This window comes from Artemia franciscana, chromosome 11 (assembly GCF_032884065.1).
Source record: "Artemia franciscana chromosome 11, ASM3288406v1, whole genome shotgun sequence".
NCBI classification, from domain to species: Eukaryota; Metazoa; Arthropoda; class Branchiopoda; order Anostraca; family Artemiidae; genus Artemia; species Artemia franciscana.
Window position 1 is genome coordinate 47,762,734 of NC_088873.1, and position 24,619 is coordinate 47,787,352.

The 24,619-nt window shown below is 34.4% G+C and overlaps 1 protein-coding gene across 1 annotated transcript in view; it reads right to left on the bottom strand.

Moving 5' to 3' along the window:
• Nucleotides 1–24,619, bottom strand: part of LOC136033311 (tyrosine-protein kinase Dnt-like) — a 174,773-nt gene that overhangs the window by 116,015 nt on the left and 34,139 nt on the right. The window contains exon 2 of the mRNA XM_065714085.1: nt 4,983–5,113. Coding sequence (XP_065570157.1) covers nt 4,983–5,113 — 131 coding nt within the window. The remainder of the gene's footprint in view (nt 1–4,982; nt 5,114–24,619) is intronic.

Consider the following 24,619-nt stretch of genomic DNA (forward strand, 5'->3'; position numbering starts at 1 on the left):
GGACATGAAAATTGATAATGTTAGAAGCAAGAGGTAGGATGTAGATAGAATAGAAAATAGGGTGTTACATTGAAGAAGTTCAAAGAAGATTCAGGACTTCAAAAAGGTTTAGTATTAAAGAAGGTTATGGCTCTGGAGTACGTCAGTGTTTAAAACGTGGGTCTTCAAACTGTCAAATAGAGTTAAAATGAAAAAAAAACTATTAAATACTAAATTATTAAATGATGCATTTTCATAGTTAAACTTAACTTTAATTCAACTAATTATTTTAACATTAAATTCGTTGTTTTGATGGATAATTCAAACAAACATCTAAATTGACCATTCAACTAGACTTTTTGAATTTGCTAATAAATAATACATACAAAGAGGTTATCAGCCCCTTACTTTTTACGCTTAAGTTCTGATTCTTTTATCTCTATCCTTCAAAAATGAACGGTCCAACGCAAAAACAACGCAGCAAAATCTTTAACTTTTTATTACATTTCTTTGAGAGTGAAATGTTCTGTGTTTTTTAGGGCAATCGGCAAATAAAACACTTGCAATTGCCAAGCAGCTATATTTCTGTCATTCTAATATGTTTTCAGGAAAGAACTAGTCAGAATTTAGCCTAAAGAGTGGGAATTTGGGGAGAAGGGGCTCACGTATACATATTATATAAAATCTCCATTCAATGTAAGTTTGAACTTTGCTCTTTACATTTATTTGGATAGTTTTTCTGTTTGTTTCTTACACCTACGAGAAATTGTCTACGGATTGTTCTGGGTACCCGGCTGACTGACCGTATTCCAAACAATAGTTTGTAGGAAAAATGTGGTTCAATCCCGGGCTATAATGAAAGAAAGGTTGAGATGGCTCGGCCACGTTCTGCGGATGAAGGATGACAGATTGCCGAAGATTGGCCTTTTTGGCCAACTGTCTGGGGCTACACGAAAAACAGTTCGTCCACGTCTGGGGTGGGAGGATGTCATATTTAAAGATTTAAAGGAAATGGGAACTTCCTGGGAGGGTGTAAAGTAGGCCTTGAATAGATTAGGTTGGAGGAGAAGCGTGCGTAGCTGTGTTGGCCTCAGGCGGCTTGGTGCTGCAGCAAGTTATTATGAATATTATTATTATTAGTATTAGTTTCTTACACCAATTTGATATTTATTCTGAATACGAGGGGACAACATCTCCCCTCAACTCGTCATTTACGCTAACGATTAGTTTTGCTTTAAAATCTAAACCTTGCATGGACGGAACAGAACCAAGAATGTATTCAGGATTTATTTAGGGGTTACAAAAAACCTTAAAAACAAATCAAAATTTGTTTCTACTCATTTTTGTTACTTTTTTACGAGTCGGGCAAATAATTCAAAGTCAAAACGGGTGGGGGGGTGGATACGGCCTTGCATAGACCTATATACTTAGTAACAAATGCACTACCGCGCGGTATTGTAATGTCTATAACTAGGTGGCTCCATAAAGAGCTTTTCGATATTCATGAATCGATTAACTATTTCAGAACAGTCAGTCAACAGTATTTTGGCCCTATATTGGCCAAAATAAATAGACCTCAAGCCCTCACAGGGATTTGTCTATAAGATAACTTCTGTTACTGTTTAGTTTCAATACCGTTCTTTTTTCATTTGGAATCTTGTCTTTTTACTTTCTATTTATTTTTACTAATTATATTTATTTTTTCTATTTATTTTATTTCTCACGTTTTCTATTTATATTTTACTAATTTATAATTAGGTTTCAATTTATTCTAATTTATATTCTAATTTATATTTGGTTTTTATATTTGGTTATATAAGATACGATACGATACTTTATTAATAGACACAATTATAACTCATTACATTACATATCTACTGCACTGATGGAAAAACATACGTTTGGCGTGCAGTAGTAAAAATTAACCATTTTCTAAACACACCAAAAAATAAAGTAATACACTAACAAAAAATAGAGCTAACAAAAAAAAAGAAAAAACTTACCAAAAAAAAAGAAAATATCAATCTCCTTCACAATATCCCCCATAAAAAAAAAATCCCAAACAATCCTTCTTCCTCCATAGAATATAGGAATATGTAGGAATATCAGTAGAATATTTAATAAAAATATAGGTTTCTATTCTAATTTATATTAGGTTTCTATTTATTTTTACTAATGTTTAGACAACTTTGTGTAGGTTCTATACTAAAACTTTAAACTACAATAGAATGTATAAAGCTGATCTGATCAGACAATTAAATTAAAAAAAATAACTTTTTCTGACTGCAAGTAAGGAGCCACATTAAAACTTAAAATGAACAGAAATTATTATGTATATTAAAGGGGTTGTCCCCTCTTCAATGCCTCACTCTTTACGCTAAACTTTTTTATTGTTTTAAAAAGAAGAGTTGTGAGAGAGTCAAACTTTAGCGTAAAGAGTGAGGCATTGAGGAGGGGACAACCCCTTTCATATACGGACTAACTTCTGCTTCGTTCTAAGTTTTAATGTAGCTCCTTACTTGAAGTTAAAAAACTTGTTTTTTTTTATTTAATTTCTGAACGTTTTTGAGTTAATCCATGTTTTGATTTTGGCTAATCGCACATGAATAATTAAAACAAAATTTGCATGTTATTTTTTCTTTTTTTGGCTAAATGGCTCTCTCGTAGTGATCGGGCGATTTTGAAAAAAAGGGGGTGGGGGAGGAGGCCTAGTTGCAGTCCATTTTGTAGTTACTAAAAGAGTAACTAAAAATTTTAGTTACTAATTTAATTTTAGTTACTAAAACAAGAATATATTTTACGAAACGTTTTTATTAGTAAAAAAATATACATAACTTACGAATTAACTTACAAACTTCTATATTTGTATATTTTTATTACATATATGAGGGGGTTTGCCCCCTCGTCAATACCTCACTCTTTACATTAAAGGTTGAATTTTATCCCAATTCTTTAAGAATTACTCCTCAATCCCAAAGGCCGTAGAATAAAAAGTTGGAATTACTAAAAATACTTTAGCGTAAAGAGCGAAGTATTGTGGAGGAGACGGACCCCCTTTTATAAGTAATAATTTCTGTTCGTTTCATGTTTTAATGCTGCTCCTTGCTTCCAGCTGAAAAAAACTTTTTTTATTTATTTTCTAATTGTTTTTTTTTTTTTTGAAATAATACTAGAAAATATTGCACTCCCTTCATGGAAATTCTCTTCCCTCATGATAAATTCATCCATGGAAAAATCCTCCCACGTTACCCGCCCCCCATGAACGCTAAAAAGTCCCCTGAAAACGTGTGTACACTTCCCAATAACCATTACTATATCTAAACAATGGTCAAAGTTTGTAACTTACAGTCGAACGATATAACTATTAGGTTCTTCGACTATGCTGAAGAAAAGGGCTATTTCAAAATTTTTGATCTGGTAACTTTGGGGGAAAAATGAGCGTGAGAGGTGGCCTAGGTACCCTCCAATTTTTTGGTCACTTGAAATGGGCACTAGAAAATTTAATTTCCATTAGAATGGGCCCTCTCGCATTATTATAGGACCAGTGGGTCGATCAAATAACCCCTGGGGAAAAAACAAACAAAAAAACAACAAAAAAACAAATAAACACGCATCCGTGATCTGTCTTCTGGCAAAAATAACAAAATTCCACATTTTGTAGATAGGAGCTTGAAACTTCAACAGTGGGGTTCTCTTATCTGAATCTGATGGTGTGATTTTCGATTCTATGACTTTTAGGGGGTGTTCCCCCCTGTTTTCTAAAATAAGGCAAATTTTTCAGGCCCGGTAACTTTTGTTGGGTAAGACTAAGCTTGAGTAAGTATGTACTTAAAATCAGCATAAAAATACGAGTCTTTTGATGTAAATATTGGTATCAAAATTTTATTTTTTTGAGTTTCGGTTACTATTGAGCCGGGTCGCTCCTTACTACAGTTCGTTACTACGAACTGTTTGATAGGAAGTTTGAATTATATTAGTTACTCGTATAACATTGGAAGTTTACTTACGTACTTGGTCAATGGAGAATGTTATATTTTGTCGACATATATCTCACATTGTAAATTCACTGTCTGAAAACTTAAGTTCTGAGAATGATTTTACACGGATGGGATACTCAGAATTTAACTTGAAACTTTAAAAAAAACTTTAAACTTCTAAACCATCTGATTAGTTGAAGTGCCATGAATAGAACATAGCGGATTTATAATGGTGACTATGTAAAACTCTCTCGGGATAAAAACTTTTTGAGGATGGGAATTTAGAAACAATCGTGATATATGATATACTGACCGAAAAACGGTGGGTATGTGACATATCAGCCATTATTATAGGTATTTAATTTAATACCTTATCACTTCTGTATTCAATTTATCAATGATCTTAATGCAAAACGCTTGTGACAGTTTCAATAAGAAAATTCCTTATAATCGAAAAAGTATATTTATATATATATAAAAAACACTCTCCAATACGTAAAATAAAAAGTAAATAATATATTTTAGTAAAATATCAAAAATAAAAATACGTTTTGAAACAACTTATTTGTTTAACAGTTAGAAATAGTAGAAAGCACAAGTTTTTATTTAATAGCATTTCTGTATTTACACCTGGATACAGCAGGTGTGCAGGATAAGTGAAACCCGTTTTAGGTGTCATTTATCCAAAATTGGCAGATTTTCGATGATGACAAGGTAATACCTTCGTAGGTAGCTCAGCCAGAGTCGACCCAACTCTAAATGGGTACCTGAAGAAATATGGAGAAGGTAAAACAGGAAGGGTGTGCAAAAGCACAGGAGGGCTGGCCCTCATCCCTCCATTGCTCTTCCTGGCTGAAGGGCCTTCACACGGAGATCAGCACCGCCGGTCCAGACCTTAAGGGTCTAGTGCCGCCTCCTTTAACTTTTTTTATTACCTCGTAGGTTGTTTCTCCCTTCCGTAGATTTTTAGAAATACATTTTTATCCCCCTTTGCACCACTGCATAAAATAACATATTTCCACTTACTTGAACATTTTTTACGGCTTGCCAGGCGAAATGAAGACTTGAAATATTTTCCCAGACTGGCACAACAAAATTCAATGCATATTCATTTACTACACCTTCCTGAACGTAGTATAATTCTTTCATATCCAAACCTAAAATACAGAAAGCTAATTAATTAAGCCAGGACGCACTCTCAAGGAATCTTCCTATACCTCCCACTTTAAACATTTGGAGTTTGCCTAACGTTCCTGAATTAGTGCTTTCGGCAGTTTTTATGTCAATAGAAATAAAAAAAAAAAATCTGGTGAATATTTTGATCTAATCAAATCTTAAAGCCGGTTATTATTTTTTTATAATTCCAAAATAATTATAAAACATGTTTCGGGATTGCATTCTAGATTGCTATACTTGACACTGTTGTTGTGGGCTATAAAAAAATAGAGCAAAAAATTTTCTATTCAACAACAAGAAACTTATTTCTATAATATATACTTCCTGGCTGTATTGTTCCGAAGTCAAAAATTCCCCCCAAAAGACTAGATCCAGCTGCAATCGGAGCGTGTGAGAATGCATAAATTACTCCAAGGGACTAACCACTCGGATTGTTCAGGAGCGATTCAGTCAAGTATTAGTTAGTTGTAACCTGTTTAAACAGAGTCTAGAGAATAAGTAGCGTGCAGACATCAAACTACCGGTTAATAAATACATATAAAGAATTATATTGTATAAATAATTACAAGATGAATTGCTAAGGATAGCCTGCGACTAATCGTAATTTTGAGTGAGAAATCCCTTATATTCAACCTTCTTATGTTTGTTTAGTTGAAGCGACGAAGAAAACTGATACCTTTGTATTTGGCCGAGTTACCGCCTAAGAAAAAGAATTAACTAGGGAGTAAAATGCTTGGACTTTGGCTAGGCCTTAAGGTTGTTAGGCTACGATTATTACTATTTCTATCATCATTGCTTTACACTAGGAATGCGGAAAAGTTGGTATACGATAAAAAAAAAATTTAATTAAGTCTGACCCAGGAATGCGCACATGGGCCAGGCTTCGGGGAGGGGATTTCTAAAATTCTAAGCTTCCTTTAATTTATGGGCACTTCATATTAAATTATTAAATAAAATTTGTTTTTCATCATTGCCCTAGTCCCTCGAAAAATGTATCATGACTCCGTCCCCCCCCCTTCCCAAAAAAAAAGAAATTTATGTATGTGCTTTGTCTGGTGGTATTTTTGGCCACGTGGGTGCAACCTGATTGAAAGCCTTCCAGACAACATTTGGGTCTCTGGGACTGTTTCTTCGCTTAAATCGAAACACAAGAAGTACTTCCTAGTAGTTCTACTTTTAAGTGGGACAATTTCTGGTCACTTTCAGTCGGATTCTACTTTTAGTTCATTTTTTTTTTTAAACCTTTCCCAGAAAAGAAGGTTTTCAAAACAAAAGAATAAAGAGCTACATTAAACCAAAGGTGTGCAAAATTAGAGTTTATTCAAATTCAAATTAATTTTCAGTAGTACTTCAAACTGAAAATGAACAGAAATCAAAGAAATGAACAAATGAAATCCAAAACGAACAGAAACACATAAAATGAAGTTGAAGAAACGCCTATTAAGCCTTTTAAGGGTCAGAACATCATTTGCGCTTAATCAAAATCAAATTTTATTTCAAGCAGTGTGGTCTTTAAACTGTCAGAACCTCAACAACAAGAAGAAAAAGAGAGAAAATGACCGTAATAACTAAGACTACTGAAAAGAACAATTAAATGTGGATTGACTGTCTAACATATATAGTCTAATGACATTCATTTCTGGAAGTCTCAGCAATTTTGGATCTATTACCATTTCGAGACGGAAGGGGCCATATCCTCTATATGATGGTCTTCGAGCATGGTGATTCAAACAATGCACTTTTTCTTGGTATCCGCCACCATTTTTGAGTGACTTCAAGGTATCTTTCATAATTACCAACAAATTATTAGAGTTTAACTTTTACTATTTAAGACATACCTGTATAATATGCGACTCGCATTAAATGAATTGTTAATTTGCTAGACACTGTTTTCAGAACGTGTTTCTAAGCAGTCGGTTATTATGAGCCGTGGCTCGCTCTTTACTCTGCTGCAGCCACTGCCGCAACCATGAAAATGCTCTTAGAAACGGAGTCCCTACTGATCAAGCGTTTTCGTCTTTGTGGTATTAAATAAAAAACAAACGAGTTTTTTTAAATGAAAGTAAGGAGCGACATTAAAACTTAAAACGAACAGAAATTACTCCGTATATGAAAGGGGCTTTTCCTCCTCAACGTACCGCTCTTTACGCTAAAGTTTGACTCTTTCCCTTAACTCTACTTTTTAAAACAGTAAAAAACTTTAGTGTAAAGAGCGGGATGTTGGGGAGGAAAAGCCCTTTCATATACACAGTAATTTCTCTTCGTTTTAAGTTTTAATGTCGCTCCTTACTTTCATTTAAAAAACTTTTTTTTATTTAGTTTCTGGACGTTTTTTAATTAATGCTTGTTTTGACCTTGGCTCCCGCACATAAATAATTAAAACTAAATTTGCATATTAATGTTTTTTTTTGGCTAAACGGCTTTCTCATAGTTTTAATCGGAAGATTTTGAGAAAAAAGGAGAGAGGGAGGAAGCCTAGTTGCCCTCCAATTTTTTGATTACTTAAAAGGGCAACTAGAACCCTTAATTTTTTTACGAGCATTTTCATTAGCAAAAAATATACGTAATTTATGAATTAACTTACGTAACGAAGATCTTTATTCGTATGTTTTTATTGCGTATATGAGGGAGTTCACCCCTCGTCGATACCTCGCTCTTTACACTAAAGCTTAAATTCTGTCCCAATTCCTTAAGAATGACCCTTGAATCACAAAGGCCATAAAGTAAATAGTTGAAATTACTAAAAATACTTTAGCGTACAGAGCGAGGTATTACGAGGAGGTAAACCCCTCATATGCGCAATAGTTTCTGCTCGTTCAAAGTTTTAATGCTGCTCCTCACTTTCAGTAGAAAAAAAACTTTTCATATTTATTTTTACCTTATTTTTTCAAATAATGCTAAAAAATCTTGCGCCCCCTTCATTTAAAGTCTCTTCCCCCATGAGAAGTTTCTCCATGTAAAAATCCTCCCATGTAATCCCCCCACCTCAACTCCCCCTCCCAAACCAAAAAATCCCCCTGAAAACGTCCGTACACTTCCCAGTAACCATTACTATATGTAAACACAGGTCAAAGTTTGTAACTTGCAACCCCTCCCACGAGGACTATGGGGGAGTAAGTCGTCCCCAAAGATATAGTTATTAGGTTTTTCGACTATGGTGAATAAAATGGCTATCTCAGAATTTTGATCCGGTGACTTTGGGAAAAAATGAGCGTGGGAGGGGGCCAAGGTGCTATCCAATTTTTTTGGTCACTTAAAAAGGGCACTATAACTTTTTATTTCCGTAAGAATGAGCCTCTCGTGACACTCTAGGACCACTGGGTCGATACGACCACCCCTTAAAAAAAAAATAAACACGCATCCGTGATTTGTCTTCTGGCAAAAAATGCGAAATACCACATTTTTGTAGATAGGAAGTTGAAACTTCTACAATGAAGTTCTCTGATACGCTGAATCTGATGTTGTGATTTTCTTTAAGATTGTATGACTTTTAGGGGGTGTTTTCATCTATTTTCTAAAATAGGGCAACTTTTCTCAGGCTCGTAACTTTTGATGGGTAAGACTAATCTTGATGAAAGTTATATATTTAAAATCGGCATTAAAATGCGATTTTTTAATGTAACTATTGGTATCAAAATTCCATTTTTTAGAGTTTTGGTTACTATTGAGCCGGGTCGCTCCTTACTACAGTTCGTTACCATGAACTGTTTGATTCTGTAAATGGCCTTATCTGTTTATATGCGGTATTACCTTTCCAGCCCATCATATGATGGAGTTGAAGTCGAAATGGTCATTTAATTATAGTAATTTCGCTTTAAATCTGTCAGCATTTTGTACATGCATTTGATCTTAGATTGCTTAAAATAAATAAAGGTGAGAGATCTCAGGTCAATATTATCATTGGCGAGTGAGTTTGATGAGCTCAACGACAGGAAGGAAACAAGTTGGACGCTAAGAGGTCCCTCAAGGAAACTCCAAACCAACTGATGGAAATACTTCGAGCATAAACAAGGTTAATGCAACTGTTTTCAGTTTATCAATTAAGATATTCATAAAATTTAAGACCGTCTCTCCCTGATCAATCATACTAACTGACACATACGTAGGATTTCTTGCCGAGAGGGGGGAGGGTTAAGAAAATACAACAAATATGTGGGCCATTCTGAAAAATTATAAGAAATCTTAGATTGAATCGCTGAATCTGATGATGTGATATTCATTAGGATTCTGTGACTTTTAACGGGTGTTTCCCTCCTTTTTCCAAAATCAAGCATATTTTGTCAGACTTATGGCTCTTTATGGGCACTAAGGTTAATGAATCTTATTTATTTGAAATCATTATCAAACAGATTCTTTTGATATATTTATTGATATCAAAATTCCGCTTTTTAGAGTTTCGGTTACTATTGAGCCGTATCGCTCCTTAGCTACAGTACGTTACAACGAACTCTTTGCAGGAAAACAAAACAACTCCGCCTTTTCAAACGTCGTTGTAACCATCTCTTAATTTTATAAGTTTGAGACAGAGATAATGTAAAAAAAATGTTTTTTATGTGTGTGAAAAATTAACCGTGTAAATATAAAGATATGTTTTTGTTTCATAATTTTTTTTTTATAAGTAAACTTAAAAGTATTTCTGACCCACAATGGCTAATCATGACAAAACATATAATTGCGAAGAAAGGAAGAAAACGAGGAGAATAAACAGCCAGTGAAAAAGTTGAAAAATTATGCAAATATTTCGGTCGAGGCCTCCGCTTGACCGACCTCAATTGCAGAATAAAACTGATAAAAATATAAAAAACCAAACCTTAAAACAAAACACAAAACTAAAATAAAAAGGGTCATCATGTACTTCGTTCAAGCAGAAGATATATTTTGCAAGGTTTCACTTTTGTACAACATATATTTTTAAAGTTCATCAAAGGTCAGGACCCTCTAGAGGGAGAGGGTGGAGGTAGGGGCTTCAAAATACCTTCCCAGGACATACTTTAGTCTGTAGATTCATCCCTGGAAGTTTCATTTTCCTAACCTAACCCGATTCCGAGATAGCAAGAAGTCACTAAACTAGAATTTTACGCAATTTTACACCAACTTAGTTGAAAAACAAAAACCTTAGAGGCTTTTTGAGCTGCTCGAAAAGTGCGAAAATATGGAAGTAGTATTGATTTTTCTGTATCCTCTTATGATAAAATCAATACATTTTAGACTTAAATCTTTGGAATGTACAAGTAGACCATGGGCAAACCCTAAAGTCAGAAACCCTCTGAGCATTTTAGTCTGAATAATGTTGGGTAGAAGGCAGAACTATAAATACTGACATACCACAGTGACAAGATCATTTAAAGATTGACAGAAAATAAACATGCAATTTGTAATGTCCATCTCACCCTACTGGTTATGTTTACTCTCCCTTGTCGTCCTTTTGAAAAGCCACCCTTCTTATGTTACACTTAAAATAGATGATTTGGAAAATATATATTAGTGGGTGTAGTTACTATTATAACTTAATTATATGAAATGGAGGTTACAGTGATAAAGAATAGTAATTGCGGACGCAAATTTGACTAAAAATGTATGTTCAACTTACCATTTAGAATTCGTTGATTAAACACGGTTTGGGTAATAGATCGAAACTGAAGCCCCGTCATTTGATTTAGTTCAACTACCCCGTCAACATTACCTGAAAATTTCAACTTAGTACCCATAGCCGTTCCTAAGATATTGCAGATACAACCTTTGATAATCTGGATACACGGTTGTGTCTTGAGCTTGTCCATTACACCCGTAAAAATTCCCTGAAAGTTTGAACTTAATACACATATTTGTTCCTAATATACAGCAGATAAGTTCTAGCTGACTGAAGGTAACAAGTTCGGCAGTTTTTTATATTGTGAGAACTTGCTTGATAATAAACTACTATTCTATTCACGTTCGTTTGACAAACTGGATGAAGGTAGAGCCTTTTCATTTAGTTTAATTTCCCCCCCCCCAGCGTTTCCTGAAATTTTTAACTTATTACAGTTAGACGATTCAGGAGATGTTACCTTTATGCCCATTTGACAAAATGGATACACATAGTGTCTTTGATTTAGCTCAACACCCGCCTCAGCATTCCTTCAAAGTAACAACTTGATACCATATGCCATTCGCGAGACATTTTAGAAATAAACTTTTGACGATACGGATGCATATAGCTTTCTTTTGATTTAGTTTAACACCCCCCTCAATATTCCCAGAAAGTTCCAACGTGGTAGCCTTAGCCATTCCTTCGATTTCCTCCAGGGCCTTTGGGGGTCATGCCATACCCGAAAGCATACGATTACTTACTGAACCTTTTCATTGTTTTTCAAAATATTAGTCGAAATTCTTTACGCAATTGTCCAAAAAACGAAAGATCCTTATTATCGTTGATCGCTAATTTAGATGGGGCTTTATAATAGATGCTCAAACTGTAAAGCCATTTAACAAGTTGAAGTGGGGGGGGAGGAAAATCCGGCTGATGCCCAGTGGTGACTCCATAAAACCTGCAGGGCATAACAACTTTCTAAGCATGAGATTCTGGACGTGGATCCGCTTAATGGAACCCGTAGCAATTAGAAACAAAGTTATTGATAAGAGACACAGGAGGTTAGCCGTAGATCTGTTATTAATTTATAAATTATAAAAGAGGATTTCACAAATGTTTATCTTAGACTTAACTGAAAGGTAAATTCAAACGTTCTGGGAAAGTAATTTTCTAGTCAAGTAAGTTTCAACTAATTGTGTTATTAAAGTATTTGCAGGCACCGCGTTGTGATGGCTGGAGGTGATAGCGACGCTACTGAGGGTGACAAAGCCCCCTTGCAGTATCCCTTCTCCGATATATTGAAACAAAAAATTATTTACTTAATGAACTTATTATCTTTAACCTATGCCGAATTTGGGATGAGCATGGTCTAATCAAGTTCAACATATTAGATGCTAGAAGACACTTACACCGAGGGCCTTCGATGGAACCTAGAAGAAACCTACAGAGGAACTTTGGGGTCGTGTTCCTGCCTTAAAAATTTTATATTTTTATCCCTATTTAGGGAGGAGGTCAAGTATTTTTTTAAATCTAAGAATAAGGAAGGGGAATTGGTCATTTTTTTAGCTTCTTGATCCTTTTAATCCACCTGCCAAGGCACAATGAGATCACAAAGAGAAATTGTGAAAATCAAGCTTCAAGCAGTGAAATAATTTATTCCTAGCCTATATAATTCCTAGCCTATAATTCTGGTAACAAGCCAAAACATTCTTTCAGACTTTTTTTTTCTATGACTTAACTTTGTGTAATTTCATTTTAGACAATATTTACAGAGGGGAATGTATTTTTTAAAATCAAGGAGGGAGGGAGGAAATTGGTCGTTTCTTCATTAAGATACTCCAAAAAAGGCATATGGTATTAGCGAGCACCAAATCAAAAATACAAAAACATGGGTAAAATCAATCAGAAGTATAAGGGACCAAAAAGTTTAAGATGATGTAGTTTTTCTTTGAAGGTGTGAATTTAAAAAATAGAGAAACATTATTAAAAAATAATCAAACATGAGTAAAAAATCAATCAGAGGTATAAGGAACTCAATTAAAAAGTAGAGAAACATGAGTAAAAATCAATCAAAAGTATAAGGAACCAAATTAAAAAATAGAGAAATATGAGTAAAAATCAATCAAAAGTATAAGGGACCAAATTAAAAAATAGAAAAACATCAGTAAAAATCATCAAAAGTATAAGAGACTAACAATTTAAGAAGATATAGCTTTCCCTTAAAGGTGTGGATAAAAAAATATATGGAGAAACAGGAGTAAAAATCGATGGGAGGTATAAGGGACCCAATAAAAAAAACAGAGAAACACGAAGAAAAACCTATCAAAAGTATAAGGGACGAAACTGTTTAAGAAGATGTAGCTTTTCTTTAAAGCTGGAATAGAGAAACAAAAAAAAAATTAGTAAAAATAAATCAAAAGCATAAGGGACCAAACAGTTTAAGAAGATGTAAACTTTCTTTTCTTTAAAAAAAAAAATAGAGAAACAACATTAAAAAATAGAGAAACATGAGTAAAAATCAAACAAAAGTACAAGGGATCCATTAAAATAGAGAAACATGAGTAAAAATCAATAAAAAATATAAGGGACCAAACAGTTTAATAAGATGTAGGTTTTCTTTGAAGGTGTGGATTTAAAAATAGAGAAACATGATTAAAAATCAAGCAAAAATATAAGGAACCCCATTAAAAAATATAGAGAAATATGGGTAAAAATCAATCAAAAGTATAAGGGACCAAACAGATTAAGAAGATGTAGCTTTTCATATGTGGATTTCCTCTGGAATGAATATATTGTTAGTATTTAAAATTTTAGAAACGGGAAGTGTTATCAAGTTTAACTATTTAGTTCTAATTATTTTTTTTCACGATTCAGTGTGGCGATGCGATGAAAATGTAATACTTAAATATTTAAATTATAATTAAATGTTATACTTAAATTTTGAAATAGCCAAAAGAATAATCTTAGGGAAACACAGTTTTCAGGTATGAATAGACTTGAGATAGGTCCATTGGGCCAAAGAAATTTTTTTATTTGGATAACCCTGGTACTTCAAATTAAAAAAAAAAAAAAATCACCCTTGTTTTAATGAAAATTGGGTTTCAAAATCAATTTCCTTTGCTGAGAAAGTTCAAAGTCATTATAAACATTCGTGTTAGAAAATTCACCCTTTAAGCGTAAATTCCTGTTCTAGGGATATTGAAACATGTTTCCTGGAAATTTGAAAAATGTTTCTTAGAAATTTAAGGACAAGCAGCACAAATTTACCATCCTCGTACATCACAACCGCAATTAACGTCTATCATCAAGAAACGCAAATTTGACGATCGTATCTGGTTCATTAGTCCCTTTCTCTAATGAAATCCGTCAAAATATAATTAGGTTGACATGCAATGACACCAAGCAAAAGGGAAAGTGAATTATCGATTTTTCTACATATTTACGCCAAGTCAGCAGAAGACCATATAGTTACACCCAAAAAGAAAGAACGCTTTTTCTAACAAGAAAAGAAAAATTTTTCCAAGAGAAAGTAATGAGCAATATCCGAAACTTAAAACGAACATGAATAATTCTGCCTCTTCCTTAACCCCATATGCTGAAGTCTTAAAGTTCTTTAAAAATACTTCTCATTTAAAATTGTAACGTCCTTTGTGTTTGAGAAGTATTTCCTAAAGAATCAGGGCATTAAGTTAATCGTTAGCGTAAAGAGCTTGGGTTGAGGAAGGGACAGCACCCCTCATATACAGACTTACTTCTGTTGGTTATAATTTTTAATGTTGCTCCTCTTGAAAAAAAGCTTTGTTTTATTTGGTTTCTGATCGTTTTTCAAGTCATGCCAGGAAATCCTCCCTCATCCCGTGTACCATCTCTCCAGGAAAGTTTTCCTCGGAAACTTTCCTCTCAAAGGAAAATTCTGCCCTTAGACAGTCCTCCCACTCCCCGCAGAAAAAAACCGCAAAAATTTTCGTATTTTTCACAATAGCAAGTACTGGTCCAACATGTGAACAATATGGACAAAATGTACAGATTTCTGCCCTTTCCCCAGGAACTATGGAGGTTCATGACATCATCAAAAGCATTATTATATGATATTTCAAATATGCTGATTCAAGTGGCTATTTTATAATTTCGATAGGATGTCTTTGAAGAAAAAATTAGCGTTCGAATGAGTGGAAAAATTCCGTTTGAACGAGATATCTCTCGGTCTTCTAGGACTATTGGTTCGATACTATCATCTCTAGGGGAAAAAACAACAAAAACAAACAGATAAACCTGCATCCGTGATCTTTCTTCTGGCAAATCAAATACAAAATTTCTACATTTTTGTAGATAAGAGCTTGACACCTCTATAGCAAAATTCTCTCATATGATGAATTTGATGATGTGATTTTCATTGAGGTTCCTTGAATTTTTGGGGTAATTTCCCCTTTTTTTCAAAAATCTGAAAAATGTTCTCAGGCTACTAGCTTTTGATGGGTAATACTAAACTTAATGAATTTTACATATTTGGAATCTGCATAAAAAACAAATTTTTTTTAATGTATTTATTGTTATCAAATCTCCTTTTTTTAAAGTTTCGGTTACTATTGGGCCAAGTCGCTCCTTAGAAAAAACAATATCCCTCCAGAGGGTGCGCATAAAAGAGCTAGAAATTCATGAAAAGGGTTCTAACTCTCTTTTGGCAAATGTGAGCCTTTTACAGTTGACCCAATGTAAAGCTAAGGTAAATAAAATGATAATAAAAATAAACAAAATTGGTATTTTCATTTATGTTGTGACAATTTGCTTTGTAATATAGCTGGGCAACACTAGGTGACACTTTTTTTTTCGAGACAAAAGTTTTCTCTCTAATTAGTTTCCCATAACCTTTGACTGGACCTGGAGCAATTGGATATCAAACATTTTAGCAGGGCTTAAGTACAAGTAAAAAAAAAACCAAACAATTTGGCTCTATCGGTTACATATATGTTTATTGCAAAACTTCAGTATTTATTTCATATGAAATAGGTAAAACCGGAAACGTATTGTTTTAAGTACTTTTTCAGTAGTTCTGAAGTGGTTTGTTGACTCTTCGACACCTGGCGTATATTTATGAGTGCCATTTGTTCGCCAAGCTGTACTTCATCATGCCCCGTATTCCCAACTTCATGCACTGCTTAGCACACTTCTGCCACCCGTGGCACACTAGTCGGTGGACATGATTTTCCGAATTGGGCAACCCTTTGAGCAAGAATGCATCCAGGATTATTTTTTGGGGGGGTCAAACACACTAACCTCTCCCCCTTGATACGACCTTGCCTTTGACGCATCCAGCCCAATAGCTATCAACTTCTCTGCTCCAAACTAAACACAGAATCAATCTTCAGTGGAACACAATTTTAGAAGCTGAGAATTAAAGCATGGGTGACTTATTTTCACTATGGACATTTTATCATGCCCGCAGAGTAGACTATATAAGGCTATACAGCTATGGTCTAAGAGAAAATACACAAAAATTTTCAAAATTTATGGACAAGCGGCACAAATTTACCGTCTTTGTACAACACAACCCGCATTAAACGTCTATCGTCAAGAAAAGCTTGTTTGACAATCATACTTTGTTGAATAACGTTTGTTGAACATTTGTTGAGCATTAACGTTTGTTGAATATCGTCAAGAAAAGCTTGTTTGACAATCATATTTTGTTGTATAACGTTTGTTGAACATTTCTTGAACGTTAACATTTGTTGAATATCGTCAAGAAAAGCTTATTTGACAATCATATTTTGTTGAATAACGTTTGTTGAACATTTGTTGAACGTTAACGTTTGTTGAATATCGTCAAGAAAAGCTTGTTCGACAATCATACTTTGTTGAATAACGAGCGCTGCTTGTTTCTACACTCTACACCTCTTTGCACCACACATTCCATACCTGACGTGCAGCGTGGCACACTTCCTCTAGCTTTCTATAGTCATATAAACATAGGTTAATGTCATCAATTGATTTATTTGCACTAGTCTTATCGATTTATGTTAGATCCTGTAAAGCAATAATTTTTATTCGTTTTAAGTTTCAACTACACTCTTTACTTCCCACCAAAAAACTTGTTTTTTTTAATTAGTATCTTCAAAGATCCCGACTCCTTCACTTTCTCATGCTCTTTGCTCCGAACGACCCAGCTCAGTAATACTGTCACCTTCTCTCTCAGTCTTTCAGCACCTCCGGTTATTTGCAATACATCAGCTCACTTATAATAAAGTCATTAATGTTGCTAGTAAGGGTTTAACACTTAAGTCTTTTCCCATTCGCTGACGGTCAAGCTGAATTTGTTTATAATATACTTCGATTAATAAGTTAATGGTAACTTTTTCGCTAGTTATGGAAACATAAGCGATACCTAAACTCATCTGTCTGTCATGTTAAACAGGTGATGTCTTATACGTTGACTGCGCAAGACAAACTGTAGTGGGTAGACAATCATACTGACAAAAATAGTGCAAAATCTAAAAATATAAATAAACCAATTGGTGGTATACGGGACAATTCAAGAAGAATTGCACGAAGAAAATTTTTAAGAGAACAGATCAACTTTGTGTAGGATATACCGTTTTTTTAGAACTTCCAAATGAATTTTTCATTACTTCAATATCTCCAATGTTTATATTTTCTTCAGTTATTGTCCTCAATTTATAGCTTTAATGGATATTACTTTTTTTTACTTATTTTTTTAATTTTAAAAGTTCAAATCTAATGTCGTAACCACACATAAATTCTCTCATAATCAGTTGAAACTTATAAAGCCAAAAATGCCTGAAGGACAGACTCTGAGCCTCCAATTTCAATAAAATATGGGAATTCTGAGCAGCCGTTCAATAGGGGGGAATGCACTGGCTCCCAAAACAGAAGAGTTTGAAGGACAACCCCTGAGCCTCCAGCTCCAAAAACATACAGCGATTTCGAGAAGTCATTTAATAAGAAGGAATACTGGTGACCAAAACAGAAGGGACTGAAGGACAGCCTCTAAGTCCCCAACTTCAACAATCTATAGCGTTTCTGAACAGTCATTAAATAGAAGTAATGGACTGGTGCCCAGCACAGAAGGGCCAAAAGGTCTGAAGGACAGACTCTGAGCCTCCAATTCCAACAATATATAGAGATATTGAACAGTCACTTAATAGAAGAGAATATACTGGGGCCCAGAACAGAAGGGCGTATCCCAGACTTATTTTTAACATAAGAAAGAAAGTATGAAAGATTTCTCCACTACACCTTTGCCCAATGGTCACGTTTGCACAGGCGAATATTCTCTTTAAAAAGTAGTGAGAACGTGCCATGATTGAGAACGGTATTTTAGTGCGTCCGGCTAAAATGCTAGCTCGATCTAGCATAAATTACCGAATAATGTGCTAAAACCAAACAATAAAGTTCAGTTAGACACTGGAATTTTTTTTTAAATCTTTCACATTATATTTTTTTCATTTAAATCCTTGAACAAAAAAAAAATATTATCCTGAATGGCTTCAAAAGCTTGTTTTCATTTTCAAATTATCAAAATTTGACCTACACCTCTTTACTTTGAGCATGACGATATATGTTTAGCGATAACAACACTTCACTGCAAAATTAAATTTCGTACTCTTTTGTGAAAAGCCTTCAGGTCTGTTACTATGGTTATATCTGGTAGCAGCTTGAGGATTTATGGGGGAGGTCTGTCTAAAAAAAATTTTCACTTTTTTTCCTTTTTTAGTTAACGTATTGTAACCTAGAATTGTGGAGACTTTATTCCCAAAAATTCATATAAATGTAAGTAAAACTCTATTATATGATGTACAACTGTGTTTGCCACTCAGAAATTTATGTTGTTTCATCCAATTTCCAGGTCATCAATAGGGTAATTATCATTAGAAGCTTTTATAGCTAGTGACTTTTTATTGATAGCTCCAGATTTGGCAAGACACTAAACTATGGCACCACTAAGTACATATCTCTACGGAAGATAAGTATCTTAAAAACGGAACACTAGAGAGAAAAGAGAATTATCATGTGCCAATCTCCAATGGATTGTAGATGTCAAAGAACTACCTACCTGATCAGAACTTCTTACCCTTGTCATTTCTCAGCCAGATGAGCCGATTCAGTTAAATCCTCGGAAATACCCGAGCTGCATATAACTCAAGCGATGGTCATGCTAAGCTTATACATCCGCTCAAAAACTATGATTAAGACATGCAGATTGAATAGGTTAGGACACTGGGAAAGAGCTTTTTATTGAAGAAGAATAAATTTTATCTTTCCCGAGTTACTAAAAACTGACCTCCTCTCCGCAGTTCTTAATCTTCAGCCCTTAAAATTCACTTTTGAAACTGTTTAGGTTCGTCTCAGAAATTTGACAACCGATTGAACGGAAATGAGGGGGAAACCTATCTAGGGCAACTTATATATACTTATAGGGCAACTTATATATATATATATATATATATATATATATATATATATATATATATATATATATATATATATATATCAAACAGTTCGTGGTAACGAACTGTAGTAAGGAGCGACCCGGCTCAATAGTAACCAAAACTCTAAAAAATGGAATTTTGATACCAATAGCTACATCAAAAGAATCGCATTTTAATGCTGGTTTTAAATATATAAGTTTCATCAAGTTTAGTCTTACCCATCAAAAGTTACGAGCCTGAGAAAATTTGCGTTATTTTAGAAAATAGGGGGAAACGCCCCCTAAAAGTCATAGAATCTTAACGAAAATCACACCATCAGATTCAGCGTATCAGAGAACCCTACTGTAGAAGTTTCGAGCTCCTATCTACAAAAATGTGGAATTTTGCATTTTTTGCCAGAAGGCAGATCACGGATGCGTGTTTATTTGTTTTTTTGTTTTTTTGTTTTTTTTTTTCCCCAGGGGTGATCGTATCGACCCAGTTGTCCTAGAATGTTGCAAGAGGGCTCATTCTAACGGAAATGAAAAGTTCTAGTGCCCTTTTTAAGTGACCAAAAAAATTGGAGGGCACCTAGGCCCCCTCCCACGCTAATTATTTTCCCAAAGTCAACGGATCAAAATTCTGAGATAGCCATTTTATTCAGCGTAGTCAAAAAACCTTATAACTATGTCTTTGGGGACGACTTACTCCCCCACAGTCCCCGTGGGAGGGGCAACAAGTTACAAACTTTGACCTGTGCTTACATATAGTAATGGTTATTGGGAAGTATACAGGCGTTTTCAGGAGGATTTTTTTGGTTTGGGGGAGGGGTTGAGAAGAGGGGGATATGCTGGGGGAACTTTCCTTCGAGAATTTGTAATGGGAGAAGAAAATTTCCATGAAGGGAGAGCAGGATTTACTAGCATTATTAAAAAAAAAACAATTAAAAAATAAAAGTGAAAAAGCTTTTTCAGCTGGAAGTAAGGAACAGCAATAAAACTTAAAACAAACAGAAATTATTACCCATATGAGGGGCTCACCTCCTTCTAATACCTCGCTCTTTACGCTAAAGTATTTTCGGTAATTTCAACTACTTATTCTACGGCTTTTGTGATTCAGGGGGTCATTCTTAATGAATTGGGATAAAATTTAAGCTTTCGTGTAAAGAGCGAGGTACTGACGATGGGGCGAATCCCCTCATATATGTAATAAAAACATGAGAATACAAAAGTTCTTTACGTAAGCTAATTTATAAGTTACGTAAATCTTTTACCAATAAAAAGATTCGTAAAAAATTAAAAGTTCTAGTTGCCTTTTTAATTAACCAAAAAATCGGGGGGCAACTAGGCTTCGTCCCCCGCTCTTTTTTTCTCAAAATCATTCGATCAAAATTATGAGAAAGCCATTGAGCCAAAAAAAAAAATATGCAAATTTCGTTTTGATCATTCCTCTGCGGAGAGCCAAAATCAAAACATGCATTGATTCAAAAACGTTCAGAAATTAAATAAAAAAAACAAGTTTTTTCAACTGAAAGTAAGGAGTGACATCAAAACTTAAAACGCACAGAAATTACTTCGTATATGAAAGAGGCTGCTTCCTCATCAACGCCCCGCTCTTTACGCTAAAGTTTTTTACTGTTTTAGAAAGAAGAATTGAGAGAAAGAGTCAAACTTTAGCGTAAAGAGCGGGGCGTTGATGAGGAAGCAGCCTCTTTCATATACGAAGTAATTTCTGTGCGTTTTAAGTTTTGATGTCACTCCTTACTTTCAGTTGAAAAAACTTGTTTTTTTTATTTAATATATATATAAACCGGTTTGTTCCCGAGTTTTGCACAGCGTAAACTTGAGTGAGTGGTGTATAATTCACAAGTACCAAAATTTCTTCCCCCTACGGAGATTAAAAACAAAACTCAAATAAAATTCTCAAATTTGGAAAGCCTTATTTTCCACGAGAAGTATTTCTCGGGAAGGTATTTTCCACGGGGGGAGGGGGTTTTTCTGTTGGGGTATTTTCAGCAGAGAGGTATTTTCCACGGGGGATATTTTACGCGGGGGAGGGGTATTTTCCGGGGGTTATTTTCCAAGAAGGTAGTTGCCGGGGGGAGGGTAAACGCATAGAACCGAATGTTTTACCCTCGAAATCTTATTGACTTTTTGAAGCTCTTGTAAATAAGTAGTTTCAGCTCGCAGTGGCTTAAGGACGTTGCAACTTTTATTTATGAATTTTTGACTATGTTGGTCTAAAAGCATTCGAAAGGATTCTATTTAGGCTTTCCTGACAACTTTTGATATTAGTATAAAAATAGGGCTAAAATTGCAGATAATGGTGTAAATCTATTGAAGATAATATTAAGTTTTATCCTGAAGCCTCAGTGTACAATGTAGTAGACTGATACTGCTCTGCGCCGGATTTTTTTTTTTTTTTTTTTTTTTAAGAAGAAAACTTTCAATATTCGTACCGGTTGTATTTAAGTCAACTACTGGAGCTTAAATTGCAAAAGTACTCTTTATTGGAGTCATATTATTCCCAATAATCCAGCTCATTAATAACAGGGCCATCAATATGCTCAGTTCGAGCTCAAAATTGAAGCGGTTCAATACCTGATGGATTGTTAGTCGAGAATGATTGGTAATAACATGGATAGTTTAGGATCCGCTTTATGATAGCACATATAATAAATGATTGTAGATACCCAAAATAAAATATCCTATAAAAGGATGGAGGCTATGTGTAAAGTGCGCCTTCACGTAGCAAGAGCCCAACTTAATCAGCAATTTGACACAGTTTGGATAATAATGAAGTATTTCTCCAAATAAAGTATTGTTTTCGGGCAGAACTTGCGTTGTTCACGCATTTATCAGTAGCCTGCCATGTTTATTCTCTTGTTTCACTCTTTTTATTTCATGCGAGGTCTAAACATAAACCATTTTTTTTTTTTTTCAATTGCTAGACCATCTTGAACGGCTTTCAAAACAAGATCCTGAATCTACCAATGCTTTGAAAAAAAAAAGAGCAGGGTCTAGCAAATCCATATTCAGGATTTTGTTCAGGGGGAGGGCAGAAAATATCTCCAAAGCACAATAATAATTTGTTTATTTCTATATCTGTTACTTCTTGTCGAATCAGATAAAAAGGGGGAGAGTGAACCCGGCTCCCTCCCTCTCTGGATACGGCCATGGAGTCTCGAGTCCTTTGTAAAACATGGGTGGGAAGATTTGACCTTAAACACGAATACGAGCATAGGTGGGAAAAGTTCTTATATATTTTCCAGATTGGGGAGAGATTAAGGTCAGAAAAAATCGTTTTTTATATATTGTTCGATTACAATATTCCCAGAGGATGTACTTCAAACCTCCGACCTGTGCGTAGGCATGGGTTTGAATAACCGTTTCAGCAGTTCACAGTATAGTAATCATTAGACTGATATCCAAACTATCATTTTGAAGAAGAAATATGCAAATTTAAAGGTGCCGAAGGAAATACAGGTTTTAAGTGAAGATAATTTTCACGTAAATTTAAACGTTGCAAAACGGTCATATCAATGATAGTGGTAAAGCATTATTATTTCTCTACAACCACTCAATTGCAGCCCCAAGGGTATGCTACATGGTAAAATTGGCTTTGAAAATTGGGTATGATAAATGATATATTGGCTTGAAATGTCTGATTCTTTTTTGAACAAAATAAGAGGTTGAGTACAGATTACGATTTTATGCAAATTGCTTTTGTTAACGGTCCGATTTAACGTGGGTAGTCCTTTAGATGTAGCCAAAATGATTATTTTAACAAGAACATGAACTAAAGGATTAAAAAAATAAAATATATACTTAAAAATAAAGGTTTTATTTCCTTATTTATTAAAAAGTAGAAAAAATCCTGTTTGCCTTAATTTTTTTATATTACAAATGAAATAGTGAGGCAGGGCATGAAATGACAGTTGTTCTTGAGTATTTCTAAATTAGAGACACAAGAGTAATGTGATAATACGTTTAATTTTTTTCATAATTCTACAAAGCTTATTCGCACCTATTTTAAAAAATAAAATTTTTAGTTCTTATTTTTAGAAAATCGCTCGATGAATAAAACCCTTGCTTTCAGTTGGCTACATTTTCTTCACTATAAAATACTTTCAGCAAAGCACTAACCAAACTTTACCGTAGAGAGCAAAGGGGTGGGGGGGGGTATTCCACTCATATACAAGATGATCATTTCTGTTGGGTTCAAGTTTAGTCCTTGATCAAGAGAACCCTCAGGTACGAAAAAGATGGAAGTTGGGCAAATGACACTCAAAAATAGGGGGACGAATTTATTTCCAATTTGATTGAAACGTATATCTGATAGTCCTTGGACCAAGGGAACCCAATTCATTATACATATGTAAAAAGATATTCACCTGAAGTAAGGCCCTAAAAAGGGCCAATAAACTTTCTAGCTGAACGGCTCGAAACTTTCTAGCTGAAAGTCCCTGGCCAACTGTGCCCTAATGTACATGAAAAACTTTATCTTGGGGTGCAGCCACCACACCCAAAATGGTATTCCAAAAACAGAGCAATTTTTTTTTCTAATTGGCTTGATATTTCCAAGGATCGTGGTCTGGGCTAAGTGGACCAAACACTTTGATCGGAAGAATAATGGTATTAGAGGGAAAGGGGCTCAAAAATGGACAACAAAATTTTGTTGTCGCGGACAATTTAAAACTTGCAGCCAAAGTCCCCAGGTCAAGAGAAACCTAATTGAAAATAAATTAGTTTGGAAACATGCTTCCCGAAAAAATAGATTGATTTTTTGAAATACCATGATATTATTTCTTTTGAGTCTCACTAGTTGTTTATTTTTTTATGGTATAGTTATGAAAGAGAAACTGTTTAAAGCGTATTTTCTTTTTTTTCGTAATTCCAAAATTTTGAGATAAATTCTTTCACCCATGTATTGTTACTATGCTTGACCTGATTATTCATTACTATTCCTGTCCATTTTCGGTTTTCTTCATTAGTTCAAAGTAATTTCAGTTCGTTTCAGGTTTGAATATTTGTATAACTTCGTGTTTGCTCGTTTCAATATGGCCCCTTACTTTTATTTGAAAAACTCGATTTTGAAAACAAAAATTAATGACCTAAAACACTGTTCACCTTTAAATAGTTTTAATTTGATTTGTACATTTAAATGAATTAATTTAGATTGATAATAACAAAAGGTAAGAATTACAGTCAGGAGACAGTTTCAATATGCACAACAAAAGAATCATATTTTTATGCTCATTTTAAGTATATAAGTTTCATCAAGTTTAGTTTAACCCATTAAAAGTTACGAGCCTGAGAAAATTTGCCTTTTTTCCAAAAAAAAGGAGAAACACCCCCTAAAAGTCATACAATCTTAATGAAAATCCCACCATCAGATTCAACGTATGAGATAACCATACTGTAAAGGTTCCAAGCTCCTACCAGCAAAAATGTGGGATTTGTATTTTTTGCTAGAAGAACGGATGCGTGATCTTT